The sequence below is a fragment of the Prionailurus viverrinus genome, chromosome D3, assembly GCF_022837055.1.
Source record: "Prionailurus viverrinus isolate Anna chromosome D3, UM_Priviv_1.0, whole genome shotgun sequence".
In the NCBI taxonomy this organism is placed as follows: Eukaryota; Metazoa; Chordata; class Mammalia; order Carnivora; family Felidae; genus Prionailurus; species Prionailurus viverrinus.
Window position 1 is genome coordinate 47,355,871 of NC_062572.1, and position 18,835 is coordinate 47,374,705.

Here is an 18,835-nt window from a genome sequence, read left to right on the forward strand (position 1 = left end):
TCCTCTCCATAGCAGGGAGGAACCCCCTGGACCGCCGCCACTCAGGCTCCTTCAGCGTCTGACTTCTGGGCCTTGTTCGGCAGACATGGGGAACTTGTTAGGGAGGAAAAGTGTTAGTGGTTCACTAGTGAAGTTGTTTGGACAGCCGTGAAGCCCCTAGACAAGACTCTCATCTCAGAATTTTTTTTTTTTACACTTAGTACCAATTAAATGACCATTAGTACAAAAGAATGCTTCTAGATCTTTCTTCTCCTTTAGTAGCATACTTCCCCTACCCATTTAAAAACAAGAACACTTACCTATGTAGCTGAGTAAGACCGGGAGGAAGATCAAGCCGTGGGTGGCTCCCAGTAAGACCATAGCCAAATACATCCTGAAGTAAAATATCTGGAAAATCTGAGATTTGGCAAAGGCCAGTACCACAATCCCTCCAAATTTTGTTAGTGTGATTCCACTGAACACCTGAAAGAAGAGACGGGGTTTAGAAAGCACTTACCAACCTACTCTAATTCCACATTTCCTCACACACTGATTTCTAGATGGGCAAGGCCCAAAGCAATGGGGGTGGGGGTTGAACCCCAGTCTTCAGAGTTAATAAGCATTACATTCTACCTGAAATTGATTTGCTGCTTATGGGCCTGAAAAAAAAAAAGAAAGGTGTAAGGGTAAATAAAATCTGTGTATGCTGCATAGACACTGGGTTCTGTCTTTAAACAGATTTCCTTGTATTTTTTAGGTGAAAGCGATTATCTAAAATTATTACAAGTGTTAGTTGTTCTCTGTAACAGTATTTTCTAGGCTGGCAAAGTAACTGGCTGATAGGCTAAAGCAGGCTGTGGAGCTGACCTAAGAAGATTCTGGGCTTGAACTATAAATTGCACCATGGGCTCTGTGACAGCTTCCTCGCTTGTCAACACATGGCTGGCCTGTGTCTTACATGGAAAGGCCTTCCGGTCCTCAAATCAGACTTCTCGGTTCGTCTTCTGCCTGTCTACAAAGGATTTGCCAATGGAAACAGTTATAAAGAATTTCAGGATGTAGCTATTTCATGAAATGCCTGAAAACTTACCCTTGGTTCTTAAAGGATTCAAATTCTGTTCTCCCTACTGAATTTTACAGCTGCTGAGAAGCACTCAGTCGACGAGCTGGGCACTTTATGTGGAAATGTCTACCCCGGCTACTTACAGAACTGCCCATGTGAGCAAGCGCCTCTTCTGCCCGTTGTGCACGGCTGCCCTTCATGCTCACCGTGAATGCTCTCGTTATGTGGCTGCAGAACTCCACGGAAATGCCACAGCTCTGGAAAAAAGTGCTTCCATTACATCCTTTTGTGGTTGAAAATCCTAAGCAGGCCCTCTTCTCCCACGATCTATGGTTCGCAGGGCATCCCAGGTAGCTCAGGAGCCTGAAGCATCCCCTTTAACTTTGTGTATACCAATCCCCTATCATACCAACTGAAGCTGTACCAGGCAACTCGTGAGACCCTCAAGGCCCAGCACCCTGAGCTCCAGTTTTCTACAGCGAATTTGCCTGTTTTAAGGGAACTTGCTGAACCCACGTTACCCCCACCCTCTGAGAGCCAGCACGCGATCACCAGATTTGCTTTAGTCAGGCCTCACTGCTGCTCCTCTCGCCCCAAACAGTTCATATTTTAAGTACAGACACACTTTGTTTTAATGCTTTCTCAAATGCTCACATCTTCAAGACGATTAAATAGCACCTGACAATTGCATGGGAAGCAAAAGGTACTGCTAAGAATTCCATCAGGAAGGAGTTTTTCTAAATAAAAAGTGAACATCTTGTCATCGGGCTACAACCGTTTTTGCAAACGCTTCAGAGTAAGAAATTAAAGGCAAAATACCCTCGCAACACAACAAAGTCCCATTTTCAATGTCCTAAGTACCTCCCACATCCTCACTCCATCTAGCAGCCATCCTGTTTGTCCAAGAACAGGAGCTGGTCTTGGTCTTTTACCCCAAGAACTAGTTCACAGAAGGGACACAGGAGTTATGGACTGAGTGGACCAGGACTCACCATAACCAAGTTGACCAAGGAAACTGCATTCAGACTGATGCCCCACAGCCACATGACGCCAAACATGTTGACCAAGATCATAGCGATGGTGATACACATGATCACTGCAGACCACAGATCACAGCCCAGGAGAATCACGGTCACCAAGAAGATGGCTCCCAGGGACACGCTGAGGTTAAAGATCGTGTCATCAATAATGGTCAGGTACTGTTCGTAGAAGACATAGAACACACTGGAGAAGAGAGAAGCAGGTTCTGTCACAGCTCATTCTTGCTTCTGGAAGCTCTACCTTTCATGCTGCCACTACTGCAAAACTGAAACCACTCTGAGACACATCCCGTTCATAAACTGCCCTCGTCTGTGTGAGACTCCTCTACAGTAATTCTAGTGAACTTTTGATTGCCCACTGACACCCAAGAAGGGCCTAATAATGACCCAAAATGTGTACTATGTATGTCCATAAGCCCAACCTATTCTGCTTCGTAGGTATTTACAGAGTATTTCATGGTATTTTGAAAAACCAAGTCCTGATGTATCCTGAGAATTCCCTCAAGTCAAATAGGGTCTATGCAGGGCCTGAGCAGAAAATGCTTTTTGGGAAAAGTTAACCAGCTCTTCTCTGTAATTGGGACATCCAATTTGAGAACTTCCTCAATGGAAAAACAGGCTGTCCTGTCAGGAACAGGTCGGAACTCTTTAAGTGAGATCAGAGGCACGGGGAAAAATCACTTGTTTCTTCTACTTTTCCATATTTTCCAAATTCAGTATCTCCTAAGATACTCTCTTAGTAAGGAAAACACCCAAACAAAAAAGAAAAGCCTCCATAAAGGCACCGTCCCAGGTAATCAGCAGTCGGGGATACCCAGCGGTTGTGACCAGGAACGGCAGCTCGGCCCTCTCCGTGAAGTCTGGTCCCCAGGTACTGTGCCCTCCCACTCGGGTGCCATCTTAGAGTATGTCTTTTTCAGAGTGTGAGCTCTAGCCCAGAGACAGAGTTTTGCATGTCCAGCACGCAGACCTCGGTGGGTGCTGTAGATCCTGGCCCTCTTCACCCAGATGCTACTTCCCTTGATGCACTGTGCTTGTGTTCATGATGGAGAAGGTGTCAGAATGAAAGCCAAGTATCAAAATCCCACCAAGGGAGCCCCCAGGGTGTGGGCTCTAACCTATGACACCCTCACTTAGAAAATTCACACTACCTGTATGGGAACACACGGTAATTACTTCCTTCAAGGCCCATGGTTTTGGTGATGTTACTGGCGATGAGGTTGGCTTTTCTCATGGCGTCAGTAAAGTCAGCAGACGTCTGAAGCACGGTGTGGTAGGTCATGAAGTAAGTGGCTCCGACACCCGTGTCATTGCCGAGGATGTTAACTGCCGAACTGTAAGCAGCATGTCCCCTAAGAGAAGACTCGGTGGCGTCAGAACAGCCACACCTTGTAAGGGATCTGCAGATCCTGAGCACTCAAGGCTAAGTGAAATCATCTGACCCTGGGCTCAAAGGTCAGGCCAAATGTCAAGTTCAGGGACGGGAAGGCCCCTTGAAAGGGAACGAGGAAGGTTTTAGCTTGTTCTCTTGCACACTGGCTTTTCTTTACTGCTCTTGGTTGTTCTGGTGCACAGGTGCTATTATTTCTCTATCTGGTTTGCTCACAACCAAATGTGCTTTCATATGGTGTTTGCGCAGCAGCGTTGTGTTAACAGGAGGCGGGAAAGGAAGGGCCCCGGAGTTGATGGCCAGAAGACTGGTTTCAGCCGTGCCACGTGTTGGCCACAGAACCCTGGGCAAAGTTACTGAATCTGGGCTGTGGTGTCCTCTGTGAACAGGTGTACTGCCACCTACTCCCAGGGCTGTGTGATGAGTCACTGAAACAAGTGAGGAGCCTGGCATGCTACTGGCACACAGGAGGCTCCCTTAAGTGGTGGTTGCTGCCCTCTTAAAAGCTGAATGTACTTGGATTTGTTTTATGTAGGCCAAGGCATTCAGTCTGTGAGCAGACCAAGTTGCAAGACTCATTCTTATTTTTAGACACAGTACCGACTATAGGTATCAAAGCAGACATGACACACATGACCAACTGACGGGATTCTGGTCAATTACACATTCTTAGGAAAAACAGGGTTTACCTAACATACCTGTGGACACTCATCTTCCTCCTACAAAAGGTTCTGAATCACCCCACCCCAGACTTCCAGCCATCTTCCCTCTTTCTGGGCCCAGACAAGCTGCTTCCATGGGTCACTGGCCGCATGGCAAGACAGGGGAGTGAGACACCCCATAACATCATGTCCAGACAGGCTGGGGGCTATAAGAACCTAAACCTTAACCCAGGGTGGCATGCCAAGCAGAGATGCTGTCCCCAACACCCACAGACACAACTAAACACACTCTGAAATGCCACGTGCTCCTGCTCCCCTTCTGCCCTGCTGGACACCTGCACAGGGTTCTGCACCCATCCGTGCAGCCAGGGGGGCCAGGACACAGGAGAGGAAGGAACAAACACTCGAGCCAGGGTAAACTAGTTGAAAATGAGGAGGAGTTTTCTTTAAAGGTGTTTTACGTTTCTCTGCTTTCACAGAAGGATCGGGACAGGGCAGGGAGGGGGAGAGAAGAGACCTTTTCCACGTGACTGCTTCGACCCCAGCCCTCCGCCAGCTGTCCAGTGCACAGCAACGGGAGGCAGGCACGTATCTGAGTGGCTCAGTGGCACTTACCCTTTGCCGCACTTGGGGTTCGGGTTATCAGAAAGGAACATGGGCAGGAATCTCATGAAGTCTCCACCTTGAGGCCTCTGTTTGCCCTCCTGGGTGAGGGGCCTGCAGCGGATGCAGGCAGGGTCAACCACTAGCATAAGCACAGAGGAGGGGCCGAGGTCAGAAGATTAGTCTCCAGATTTTGAAATGTTTAAAGACACTGATAAAGAAATGAGGGGGAATTCTTCTCCTGAATCTTTTTCCAGATCCAAAAGTTTCCAGCACAGATGATTTTCATAGTCTAATAAATCTGAGATCCCATCTTCACCTGAGGCAGCCTGTACACACTTTCTTCCCCGAAGCAGGTTTCCCACTTCAAGGATAACCTCAGCTGGTGTTCTCAGAGTCCAAAGCTTCCATGTTTTTATCAAGAAAATTCTAGGACAACTTCAACACTCCTAACAAAACTGTAGGGCAACAGTGCTAATGAAGGGGAGCACATCTGTGAGACACTATGGCCAGACACCAATCATAAGATGCCCCTGCCCGGGCCCTGCTTAGCCTGCAGCCCCGCGGTGGGAGGTGGGAGAGAAAGAACACAACCCCCTTCAGAGACCATGGCTGAGGGAAGGGATGGTGACGAAAGCTATGAGACCCGGCACTGGCAGATACGTAAGTATAACCCGAGGTGAAGTACAAATTCGCTTCAAATTATGTCAAAAGTCTTCAGAGAAAAGGGAAAGATTTGGAAAAGGTGATGAAAGTACCTGAAGCATTGCAGAACCGATCGGTGCTGTTGTAGACTCTACAGCAAGAAGACTGAGGCTTGACCCAATCAAAGTAATCGTCGATCCAGGAAGAGGGAGCAAAGCCTATTCGGGTACTAACGAAAAGGAGGGGAGATGTTACTGACTTGCTCCACAGGCAGGAAGTCTTTAGATTCAGTCCTTTTTCTGAAACCTAACTTCTTTTTCTAGATTTTATACAGCTGCCCAGTCAAAAGACACGTTTCATTACCACTTAATGGAAAATACTTCGGAATATGAATTGGTAAATTAGTCCTTTAAAAGCTTTTGCTCAGGTAAAGCTAGAGTTAGCAGGATTTGGAACAATGAATTTTCTAAGCAAATCCATTTGCAGTGAGAAATTTCAGGCCCGCGCGGACTCTGGCCGCTTCCACTACAGTACGAGACGACCGGGTGGTACTGACTAGCTGTCTAGCTGGGCCGCGTTGAATATCTGCTGCACCAGGGAGTCGTTATTGCAGCCCATGCCTCCGCACACCATGTTCTGCCCTTTCAGAGAGGTGTAGTCATGCCCTTCCTCCAGGACAAAGTACACAGGTGGACCTGCATGCAGGTATTTGAGGGACTTGAAATAATCCATCACGTAGGAGTCCTGAAAAAAGGATCAAATAGGACAGAGGATGAATGCTCTGATGATGCTGAAGTGAGGTGATGATCGCTAAGGATCAGGAGAGCACTGGATGCTGCTGGTCGACAGGCCCCCAGCTCAGATTCGGGGTTTCCTACCCAGCCAGCTCCCTTTTGCTCACCCTCCCTGCACCCCAGGAGCTCCCGTGGCTGGCCCGCCCTCAGGAGGGCACCTTACAAGGTAAAAGACTTGCTGCTCGCCTTCTCTGGCTCGCCAGTGGGCTGCCTGAGAGTTCAAACGCTAAGACGACTCCCACGGGCACAGCTTTCTCCTAACATGGGAGAGCCTGTCCGCACTTGCATTTCGAAGCAGGCATTAGCTTGAAATAACTGGCTCAACAAGATAAAAGAGAAAGCATCTTACATCTGGCATTGAAAGAGACTGATCCAATCCGATTTCCACTTTGTTCAGGACTGCAACACTGAATGACAGGACACCCACAAATATCGCTATCTGAAATGAAAAGTGAGTTATAAGACAGTGGTTGCTTAGTGTATTAGAACGTAAGAACACAAAATCTTAAACACATAAAAAACAGGACTTTCCTCAACTGAAAAGTTTAAACGACATGTTAAGTAGAGAGAAGGGGTAGTGGCTGAGATCATACTCTCTAGAGTCAAACTACCTGGGTTCAAATCCCGGCTCCATCACTTATGAGCTGAGTGACCCTGGGGAAGTCACTTACCCTCTCTTTTAGCTTCTATTTCCTCATCAGTAAAATAGGAAAAATAAAAGATGTATAACATAAGATAGTTTTGTGGATTAAATGAGAAAATCTGGCGGTAATCCAGATTTTAGCGTAATGCCCAATATGAAGTGTTCGATAAATGTTAAGTGTTACTTTACCATTATTGGAGACTAATTTATGTGCTTTTAGTAGAGAAGTGATAGATTATCACTGTTGGCTACATCCAGTACATAAACTACAAAAAGCTCTTGCATGGTTGCTGGGGACTAGGGTTAGTGGGTGTGGGGAGGGCTGTGTGTGACTCTATACAGAGGCAGCCTGAGGGAGAGTGTTGTGACAGAGCAGTTCTGTATATCGATTGCAGCGGTGGTTACATGAATCTGCACGTGTGATAAAATGACTTAGAACTGGACACACACTGTGCCAATGTCAAATTCCTGGTTTTGACATTGAACTACAACTATGTAAGACCACAGGAAGAAACTGGGCCCTCTCTGTACTATCTTTGCAACTTTCTATGAATGTATAATATCAAAATAAAAACTTGATTATGTTGACTGCTAAAAGCTAGCCAGAAAAATATTTTATATGTTTGTACACATTTGCTTTTGGATATATACTTAGCAGCTGTCAGAGTTCCCAAGCAGATTTTTTTTTTTTAAGTTTATTTATTTATTTTGAGAGAGAGAGTGAACAGAGGGAGGGGCAGAGAGAGCAGGAGAGAATCCCAAGCAGGCTCCACACTGTCCGCGCAGAACCTGACTCGAGGCTCGATCTCACAAACTGTGAGATCATGACCTAAACGGAAATCAAGGGTCAGACGCTTAATCAAGTGAGCCACCCAAGGGCCCTGCGAGCCGATTTCTTAGAATGCACATGACAGATCTATTTTGGGAAGGAAAACCACGAACTCCTACCACAATTGGTCTCATCCAGTCCTTAAGCAGAAGTGGAGAATAGGAGTGCTTGAAGAGCCGAAACAAGCAGCTCTCTGAAGCCTGGACACTGGTTCCATCTTCAGAGCCTCTGACACAGCAAAGAACATCCAGACGGTTTTTCTGAGAGGACGAAGAGGAACAAAGGTCACACTCTCCGTCTGCTTCAGTCAGATTCTAGACTCTGATTAGGAGACTGTGATCCTGTTAACTTACCTCTTGACGCTTAATGTCTAACCCCAAGAGACTCACGAAACAGGTAATCTGAAGAAGGAAGTCGATGAGGACTGCCATCCCGGCAAACAGAGAGAAGGTGTGAACAGCCGGCATCTTTGACAGCGCTCCTGCAGGGGTGAGAAGCTGCCACGTCACGGCCCCTGCAGCACAGGACTCTGTGCAAGTCTTACACTGCTGTGGGCTGGGCTGTGTCAGGAGCCAGAACAGGCTGCAGCCATGAGAAGGCCCTTGCCCCCCAACACCGCCACAGAGGAACGCCGCTGAAGTCTGTGGTTGTCACACCACAACTGGAAACAAACCATAAGTCCAATGTTTTTGCAAAATGGTGTCAGCATCAGAACCACTTGGCGAGTTAAAAATGTGGGTTCCTATGCTCTAACCCTATCTTACTTAATCGGGACAGTGGGAATTCATACCCAATTCAGTTGTATTTAAGAGGCTCTCCAGGCAAAGCTATGCACATTAAACTTTTGGAACCGCCAACATGGGTCATTTCTTACAGTACCTTCTATGCTTCACTCTATAGAGAGGCAGTATTTCTATTCTGCTATTACATCAACAATGTTAGTCTCCCACTTCTGTCACAATCAGCTGAGGACACTCCAAGTCAGAGGTACTAGGTTAATACCCAGGAACTGCAAACTGGCAGCCCAGAGGCCAGATGTATCCTGTGTGGCCCACACTAGATCAATCCATCTTAGGACAAAAAGCTGTTTCTTAAAATAAGTAGCCAGTATTTAACAAAATACTTTTGGTCTTACACAAAAATCTAGATTCACAGCTTTGCTTTAAAAAAAAAAAAAAGAAAGAAAAGAAAAGAAAAGAAAAGAGAAGAGAAGAAAAAGAAAAGAAAAGAAAAACAAAATTAGATTCAGCGCCACTGGGCCAGCAACATGTAGACCTGTGCACTCTGCGTGCCACAACCTCTACTGCTCTTACTGTCCCCACAAAGTCACTCCAGCCTTGAGGCACAGTGTCTATTACCATCACACCTGTGCTGGTTTTCTGCTAAAAAAGGTAAAAAGAGAAAATAACTTGTTGCACCTATATCCATCAAGAGGAAGTATAAGGGCCACGGGCGTCAAAGTGCGTTGCTTTGTGGAAATGACGAAGAGCATATGAGCGCGTCTGATTTGAAAGATGGCTACCTTCAGTGACCCTACAACAACAGCCCCATGTAAGGTGACTGAGTAGCCAAAGGAAGCATCTCCATTTGTGACCCGCAAATTGTGTCTCTCTCTGGACTTGTGGGGCAATTCTAATCCAGCCTCCTCCTCAGAAGATGCACTCAGTTTTCTCGTTCTACTGTTACTGCACACCAGAGATGGGGGCAGGCCGCCCTGCCAGTGAGGCTGGCTGGTGATTTCTCCATATGAAAGAAACATGGGAGCGCTGGTTTTTGCTACAGCTTATTCTCCCTGTATGAGGCGTGGCCCATACAGTGCTCCCCCAGTGCTCTGTAGGTACAGAGGCAGAAGGCTGTCTGGTAGAACATGGGCAAACTCCCTGCAGGCCAACACCTGTGGACTCTGCATGGAATGCTATGCGGCTCTGTGAGAATGCCCTTTTCAGGGATCAACACTGGCCATGGGAGACAAAAAGAGGAGCAACAGAGGAGTTCCAGGTATCTGTCATCCCAGACCCCAACATCAACACTGTCCTGAAACAACAGGAGGAAGAGGACGCTTCCAAAATGATACCCCAGATACTGCCAGCAAATTTTCCCGTGGTCTGCTCTGCTACTTTCCAGTCATGGAATAAAGCTCAAACAAGGAAGCAGCCCAGATCCTTCTATTCCGAGGCTCAGAAAACTGTAGGATTGGTAGAATTCAAAGAGTGATTACCTAAGAAAAATGCTACAGCCTCTGAAAAGGATGACAGGAACATACTAGGAGCCACTTCTCCTAGGACCCTGCCCAGCTGCTGATCCAGAGTTTCTCCGTGAAGACGTTCATCTCGCTTAAAAAAACAAAACGCAAAACAAGGGATGTTAAAATTTCTAAATAACGATGCCACCTCTTTGCTTCTTTGTTGCTTTGTGTTAACTCATTGGTAAATAAGAATGATTAGCAGCTTCTATTTATTGTACATAAATTTTTATGGGAGACCCACACTTGTCATGATAATTCATCCAGGTATTACTAAACCCCTTTGCTAGGTAACAGGCGAGAAGCTCAAGGCAAGACTTGATCATCTTATCAGGAAAATACATGGAATGCAGGCTGCAGGTGGCTGGACATTTAAAGACACTCTTACATGCCAATGAGTCTCCAAGTAAGGGGACCGGGACAGAATAAATTAACCGAGACCATTTTCTCCATCAGCGGCATCTCTGGCAAATCTCTGATTCTTCTACACTATTGGAGAATCATTTTAATAACAGGCATGTCCAAAATACTTTCCACAAGCGCAAGAGCCATTTTTTCATACATATTTAAAACATGAATTTTCACTTTATATATCTAAATCACCAACCAAAGAGAAGGATGAACTTCTTGGTCTCGAAATGTCCCAAACGAGCTATGGACACCAATCGGCAACACAGAGAAAAGGAACCAAAGCCTCCTCATTGTCCACCCTCACAAATACTCTGCATGGAACTGCAAAGCCATTAATGGAGCCCAGTTTTTGGTCAGATGCCCAGCTCTGTGAGACAATGAAAATATACCTGGTAGGTCTGGACCAGAATGAAGATGTTGTCCACCCCAACAGCCAGCACCAGGAATGGGATGACTTCGATCACAATGAGGGTGAGGGGGATCCCAATGTAGCTAAAGATGCCCAACGAGCATGCCACTGAGCTCAACACAATGAGGATCCCCGCGATGCCGAGGGAGATTTTAGAGTCCACCTGGGACATGCGACAAAGACACAAACTGTCAGCGTATCATTTGTCCTATGACTAAAAGGTTCTCGTGTTTTACCTCTTTTTGGGTATAGCTGATTTGGAGTTAAAAGTCCTGAGTTTGAGAGAAGAAATGAGAAATATTCTAGGTCTTCCCTAGCAATGTTTTATAAGCAACCATTCTTAGCTGATGGTGTGGACAAATTAGAAAAAACTGGATTATGGGAAATAAATTTTAAGTTTAAAATAAACCAAAGGCTTGGACCTGGAGAAAACAGCCGCAGGAAACAGAAATGTTACATACGATTAAAACACAGGGGAATGTACACTAGTTTTGAACAAAATGAGTTACGATTAAGTAGAGGCAAAAAATGACATCATGCGATGCATCACCATTTCTCTCCAGCACAGACACACACACAAACACCACTTACTAGAAGCCTGCTACAGCTTTTGATGTGCCCCAAGGCTATGGAAATGTACAGAAACATGATGGCATAGCTGATTATAACAGTGAAAATATCACCGTTACTTTCACGATTTAGTTCATCTTCAATACTTCGCTCAGTAGTGAAAGAAATGGTCAGATTTGGATTCTTGTAGTTTTTCACAAAATTAATAAACCTAAAGAGTGAGCAAATTTTATATTTTTAGTTAAAGCTTAGTGACAGCTAAGTGAGACACTTCTTTCCAACTTCTATGACACACAAATCATGTCTACTTAACCTATGCCCACATTAGGATTTTCTACACGCTGGAGACTAGAAGGTGAGACACCCTCAGAGTACAAAATTCCAGACACGCTGAAGTTTCTACCACTTGAATCTAGTTTAGAACAAGTTTATTTTATTTTATTATTTTTTTTATATTTAATCATTTTTTGAGAGAAAGAGCATGAGTGGGGGAGGGACAGAGAGAGAGGGAGACACAGACTCTGAAGCAGGCTTCAGGCTCTGAGCTGTCAGCACAGAGCCTGACACGGGGCTTGAACTCATGAACCATGAGATCATGACCTGGTCAAAGTCAGACGCTTAACCAACTGAGCCACCCAGGCACCCCTAGAACAAGTTTAAAAGTTGGTCCGCGGGTTTGGCTTTGGTAGCACATATACTAAAACTGGAATGAACAAGAAAAGATCAGCATGGCCCCTGAGCAAAGCTGACAAATTCATGAAGTGTTTGTTTAAAAAAAAAAAAGTTGGTTCATGGTCTCCTTTCTTTTTCACTAAAAAAGATTCCTAAACAAAGCATATTATAATAAAGACATACGCTCATGAAACAAACTTTTAAAAGTTGATTTACAGATTCAATGCCATCCCTATGAGCCCCAGCTGACTTCTTCATAGAAAGATAAGCTGATTCTACTATTCGCATGGAACTGCAAGGTGCCCAGAAGAGCGAAACCCTTCTTTTTCAAAGAAGGACAAAGGAGGAGGACACACACTTGTTGATTTCACACTTTCTACAAAACAACAGTAGTCACGAGAGTGTGGTATCAGCACAAAGACAGACATAAAAATCAAAGATCAGAGGAATACAACTAAGAGTCTAGAAATAAACCAGGTATCCATGGTCACCTAATTTTCGACAAGATGGCAAGACTACCCAGTGAGAGAAAGCATAATCTTTTCAACAAATGGTCTGGGACAACTGGATAGCAACATGCAAAAAAGAATGAAATTAGATTCTTCCTCACGTTAACATGAAAAAATTAACTCAAATGGATCAAAGACCTAAAGGTGAGAACTAAATATATAAAACTCTGGGGGCACCTGGGTGGCTCAGTCTGTTAAGTGTCCGACTTCAGCTTAGGTCATGATCTCACGGTCCGTGAGTTCGAGCCCCACACGTTGGGCTCTGTGCTGACAGCTCAGAGCCTGGAGCCTGCTTCGGATTCTTGGTCTCCTTCTCTCTTTGCCCCTCCCCCGCTTGTGCTGTCTCTCTCTCAAAAGTAAACATAAATAAACATAATAAATAAACAAAGTATAAAACTCTCCAAATAACACACAGGCATAAATCTCCATGTCCTTGGATTGGGCAATGGTTCCTCAGATATGACACTGAGAGTATGAGCAACAAAAAAATTGAAAAACTAGACTTCAAAACTAAAAACTTACGCTTCAACAGACACCATCAAGAAAACAAAACAAGCCAAAGAATGGGAGTAAATACCCGGAAATCATGTAGCTGATGGCGGCCTTGTAGAATATGTAAGAATTCTTACAATTTAATAATAAAAATACAAATAATCCAGCTAAAGACAGGCAAAGGATAGGAATAGACATTTCTCGAAGGAAGTTACACAAATGGCCAATAAGCACCAAAACGGAGGCTTTAAATCATTAGCCTTCAGGGAAATGCAAATCAAAACTGCAATGAAATACCAATTCACACCCACTAAGACAGCTAGAATCGAAAGGTCAGCTAACAAATGTTGGGGAGGACGTGGGGAAATTAGAACCCTCATACACTGCTGGTGGAATGTAAAATGGTGCAGCCACCATAGAAAGCACTCTGGTAGTTCTTCAAAGAGTCACCATATGACCCAGAAATTCTACTCCTAGTTATATATCCAAGAGAAATGAAAACATAGAAGCTCACAGAAAAATCTGTATATGGATGTCTACAGCAGCATTATTCATAATGGCCAAAAAGGTAGGAACAACCCAAATGTGTATCAAATGTTAGTGGATAAAAATGTGGTATATCCATAGGATGAAACATTATGCAGCCATAAAAAGGAATGAGGTACTGATACATGTTACAACTTGAATGAACCTTAGAAACACACTAAGTGAAAGAAGCCAGACACAGAAGTCCATATATACGCTTCCATTCATGTAAAAATCCAGAATACAAAAATGTATGGAGACAGAAATGAGATTAATATTTGCACAGGGCCGGGATGTGGGAAGCTGAGGGTGACGGGTGGGAGTGATAGCTAAAGGATTAGGGGGCTTCTTTTTGAGATTAAAAAAAAAAATTCTAACATTCACTGTGGTGACAGTTGCAGGTATCTGTGAATACACTAAAAGCTACTGAATTACACAGTTTAAATGGGTGAAACGTATGGCATAGGATTTATATTCAAACAAAGTTCTTTAAAAAAAGCAGTGAAAGGTATAGAGTCAAAACCCGTTCTCTGTTCCTATTCTTTAGGGGTTATAAACATAGTCAACAATTTCCTGGGCCCCTTGCTTGATATTTTTTCTAGGGATGGATATTTTTTCTACCATGGAGAGCATATATTTGCCTAACCACGTTGACTGTAGCTTTTGTGTCCTCCACCTGGAACCATTTACTTACCCATCTTTAATGACTGCATGATTTTCTACCATGTGTGTCCCCTACTAATGTACACCCAGCTTGCTCCTGGTGTTCACTATGAGAAAAGGGTGCAGGGAACATTTCTGCATATATACTTTTGCATTCCTGTGCAGGGATACAGATTCAAACAATGTTTACAGATACACCGATTTTTTTTTCTTAACATCATTAGTACCAAATGAAAAAAATGACATAACTTAGACCTGATGTTGGTTATTAACTGAGTTGACTGTGGTTTAAGTGCATTCTGTTAGCGTCCAGCTCCCCACACAACAAAGACAGCAACTCACTCTTTTTCCCAGACCTGGGCCTTCTGGAGCCTCTCTGTATCATTATAGTAATTATTGACAGGAAAGGTAATCACAAGGGCTGTGGCATTATTGTAATTTTGATCTGAAAAGGAAAAATGTGACATTAAGAAGATAAGAAGTGTGCAGAAAATTAGACACGAGGGCAAATTACATGACAGCCAGGTAACTGATTTCTCACAGGTGCTGTAGACTGTACTCTAAAAACAAATCACAAGTTCACTGACATGTCTATGTAGCTCAGTTAATGAATAAAAAGGATGCTGTATCTGGTGTAGACAGAGATTCACTCAGGAAGGGTAACTTCTTTAACTAAATAGCATGTGCATGGTAAAAATTTCCATCAGAGCAAAAAGGTGTTCATTGTCTCTCCTTCCTCAATCCTTAGTTCTCCTCCCCACACTGTGGCCATCTGAACTATTTCCCAGAGATACTCCACACATGCACAAGCAAACACCTGTATTCTTCCCTTTCCTTCTTAGTCACACAAATAGCAGCACGCTGTTCTGCACATTACATTTTTAATTTATATCTTGGAAGATGGCTCCATTTTAGGACATAAAGAGCTTCCTTATTCTTTTTTCTACTGTATCATATTTTCTAGTGTAATTTAACCAATCTCCAATTGATGGACATTTTTGCAATTTTTAAAATTATGAACAAAAATACTACAAAGAATAATCTGATATTTTTCACGTGTAACAACATACATATTTGCAGAATCAAATCTTACAAGTACAAGTAATGAATCAAAAAGTATGTGCCATTCTAATTTTGATAAATTCCTCCAAAATGCCCTCCAAAGAAGCTATCCTGTTTTTCCATTTCTTTACGTAGCAAAATATCTACTGAGACCCTGCTTTGTGCCAGGCATTATTTTAGGTACTATGGATATATACCAGTGAACGAAAGAGAGGAAAACCCTGCATTCCTGGAGCTTGCATTCTATTCTAGGAACCATATACACTTCCAGTAACACTGGGGTCCTCCGCACCCTGCATTGTTTTATCAAACTCTTATGTCTTCCCCCTCATTAGGGGGAAAGATTGAAGTGAGATGCATTTCACTATCTAGGAGTGAGGTTGAGCATTTTCCCCATATAATTAACAGCCATTTGTATTTCCTTTGTTAACTTTCATATGGCTTTGGCCACTTTTCTTTTGGGCTGTTAACCTTTTCTTTTTTTCACCAGAGCCTTCATATATATTTATATATAATTTTTTTTTTTAGTTTATTTATTTTTGAGAAAGAGCACAAGTGAGGGAGGGGCAGAGAGAGAGAGAGAGAAGAGAGAGAGAGAGAGAGAGAATGAATCCAAAGCAGGCTCCAGGCTCCAAGCTGTCAGAGCAGAGTCCGACACATGGCTCAAACTCACAAACTGTGAGATCATGACCTGAGCCAAAGTCATACGTTTAACCAACTGAGCCAACTGAGCTGCCCAGGCATCCCCGCAGAGCCCTTCATATATTAAGGGCACACTATCTGTTATGTATACTGTTTTTTCCCTGTCTAGTTTGTTGCTTGCTTTTTAAATTTATGGTGTTTGTTTTCTACATAGGAATTAAAAAAAAAAAAAGTGCTGATTTGCATCTGGCAATGGAAGAGAAACACTTTTTTTTTTTTTTAATTTTTTTTTTTCAACGTTTATTTATTTTTGGGACAGAGAGAGACAGGGCATGAACAGGGGAGGGGCAGAGAGAGAGAGGGAGACACAGAATCAGAAACAGGCTCCAGGCTCTGAGCCATCAGCCCAGAGCCTGACGCGGGGCTCGAACCCACGGACCGCGAGATCATGACCTGGCTGAAATCGGACGCTTAACCGACTGCGCCACCCAGGCGCCCCGAGAAACACTTTTTAAAAAATGTTTATTTATTAACTGATGGAGGGGGAGGGGCAGAGAGAGAATCTCAGGTAGGATCTGTGCTGTCAGTGCAGGGGGACTCGATCTCACTAACTATGAGATTGTGACCTGAGCTGAAATTAAGAGTCAGATGCTTAACTGCCTGAGTCACCCAGGTGCCCCAGAATTTTAAATTCTTATGTAGTCAAACTCACTAATGTTTCCTTTTTGTGGCTTCTGGGTTTTGTGTCTTGCTTAGAAATGCCTTCTCCATTTAAAAATTTTCAAAAAAATTCTTCCTGTATCTTCTTCTAGATCTTTAATAAGTTTCACTTCTTGTATTTCTTACATTTAATAACTTTCCCTCCTTATATATCTGAAGTTTATTTGGATGGAAGGAATGAAGTATGAGATCAAATTTAATTTTGACGGCTATGGCTCGCCAGTTGGTGACACTGTCTTTTCCCCACTAATTAGAAATGCCATTATATGAGGCGAGGAAAATTTAAATATAGATACAACTTCTCCCCTCCCACTGGCGAGGAGAACAACATCTATTTGACCTCTTCTGTGGGCGGGAGGAAAACCTGTTAACTGCCTATTTTGGCTTTGGACGCCAAAGGTGTTACCTGAATCGTTACCCCATCATACCTGGTACAGTCTGTTCTAAGGTGCTATGGAACCAGTAAAGAGCAAACCAATCACTCCTCCCCCTACAAGAGTGTCTCAATCCTCAACTAACTGGTTGAGGAGGAAGAACCAGATCAACTTTGCTTCTTTTTCCCCACATCCCACATATCATCTCTCCATGAACACTTTGTTCAGTGGAACAATGAGTTACGTGGAAATGAACTACTGCATGACTCTGGTGAAGAGTCTTTAGCTTTCGACAGCTTCCCAGAATGTGACCTTCAGAAGGCTAACACCATCCACTTCTTTTACATCCAGAACAAAACCCAAAGCCAGAGAATGTACTTGGGATTTAAGATAGGGAATTCATAAGACTGTTCAATTTATGAAATCTTCATAACCAGCACCTGTTAGTGACAGAACCAAAACTACTTCACCTAATAGGAAAAGAGGAAGCTCCTCTTACTTACCATCATAGCCTCCTAACACAAGCCACGGGAACACTGGCCCACCGAATGTACCCAGGCAAGGATCATGGAGCAAACTGGTATCGTTCAGAGAGGCAGGAGCCCTGAGAAGTGTGGAAAACAACTCCCAGTTACAACAAGCCTCAAGACATCACAGAGACCTAAACATCTGCACGACAAACAGTTAAAGAGGCCGATTATATCGTAAGCATGATGTGGGCTCTGTGCATTATTTCTCAGGTGAATAATGCAGTTCAGCACTTGCCTTTGGGAGCTCAGAACCACTGAGTGAGAGACAGGCAAAAAGAGCACGATGTGGTCATTATCGCTCAGGGCAAGGTGCACGTGGGAAGGGATGTCACACGGTACATGGAGCACTAATAGAGGAAACTGCCACCGAATGAGCGAGAACAGGTACATGCTAGAAGAGAGCAACAGGATGGCAGTGTGAGGAACCACACCAAGTCCTGTCTACAGCAGGAGGCACCCACAAAGGGGAGGACTTCAGAGGGAAGGGATGGGGCTGGAAAGAGGGAGGGACAGACAATTAAAAAAAAAGGGTGTCATACGCTGTTTTACAAAGAGAATTCGGGCGGCAAAGCAGAAGAAGGGTCTGGATGTGGGAAAGAAAGGGGAGGAAGAGCCCTCAGACCAGTCAGGAGGTCCGTGCAAGGGCCCAGACGAGGGTAGTGCAGTGGAGGAACCAGCATCTCAGGACACATCCTAAGCCAGAACTCTGCTGGGCACTTGTTCAGACTCTCATATATAACCCGAACCATGGCCCTTCTGAGCCCACAGCTGATGGGCTCAGGCCCTAAGGGGTCAGATCACCTGCTTGGGGCAAACAGGCTACGTGGACACAGCCAGAGGCCAAGTCCCATTGTCCCATACATCGGGCTTGGGAGCTCATCCAGAAGGTTAAAATCCATAAGAATTATGTGAGGCAGGTAAGGATGGGGAAGGATGCAGATACAGCCTCAAGCTGACACAGGTGCCATCACACGACACGGGGTATGGGGACAGTAGATCTGTGCTTGGTTCTGGGTGCACCGGGTGTGCCGTTCCTGCAGGACCTCTTAGGGCAAAAGCCCACGTAGAGCTGGAGGGTAAGGAGGGAGGTCAGAGCAGGAGACACAGAAGGGCAACCACGCAGCACACAGAGCCACACGGGGGAGCGAAATGGCCCAAGGAGCGCTTCTGCACTGATCTGAACCACACCCTGCCTCAGACTAAACACAAGCTTCACGCACCTCCCTCCCTGTCAAAATTTTGTTGACTTTCATTTTGTAAGACCGGAAGTAAACAGCTTTTTCCTTTAAATATAAAAACCGAACAAGTTTCACTTTTTTTTTCCAGTTGTCAAATTGCCCATGGCCACCCTATACCATCCACCCTG

The 18,835-nt window shown here is 44.4% G+C and overlaps 1 protein-coding gene and 1 pseudogene across 2 annotated transcripts in view; one reads left to right on the forward strand and one right to left on the reverse strand.

The window, feature by feature from the left end:
• The window catches only part of NPC1 (NPC intracellular cholesterol transporter 1), a 54,951-nt gene that overhangs the window by 1,175 nt on the left and 34,941 nt on the right, over positions 1–18,835 (reverse strand). For both annotated transcript variants that reach the window (XM_047827046.1, XM_047827045.1), the window contains exons 10-24: positions 17,443–17,543; positions 14,484–14,586; positions 11,302–11,491; positions 10,691–10,873; positions 9,867–9,981; positions 8,002–8,129; positions 7,768–7,908; positions 6,526–6,615; positions 5,939–6,126; positions 5,496–5,611; positions 4,750–4,879; positions 3,234–3,434; positions 2,035–2,266; positions 1,186–1,299; positions 300–462 (exon numbers count right to left, since the gene is read on the reverse strand). In XM_047827046.1, coding sequence (XP_047683002.1) covers positions 300–462; positions 1,186–1,299; positions 2,035–2,266; positions 3,234–3,434; positions 4,750–4,879; positions 5,496–5,611; positions 5,939–6,126; positions 6,526–6,615; positions 7,768–7,908; positions 8,002–8,129; positions 9,867–9,981; positions 10,691–10,873; positions 11,302–11,491; positions 14,484–14,586; positions 17,443–17,543 — 2,195 coding nt within the window. The remainder of the gene's footprint in view (positions 1–299; positions 463–1,185; positions 1,300–2,034; positions 2,267–3,233; positions 3,435–4,749; positions 4,880–5,495; positions 5,612–5,938; positions 6,127–6,525; positions 6,616–7,767; positions 7,909–8,001; positions 8,130–9,866; positions 9,982–10,690; positions 10,874–11,301; positions 11,492–14,483; positions 14,587–17,442; positions 17,544–18,835) is intronic.
• On the forward strand, positions 11,953–12,051 carry LOC125149727 (uncharacterized; annotated as a pseudogene).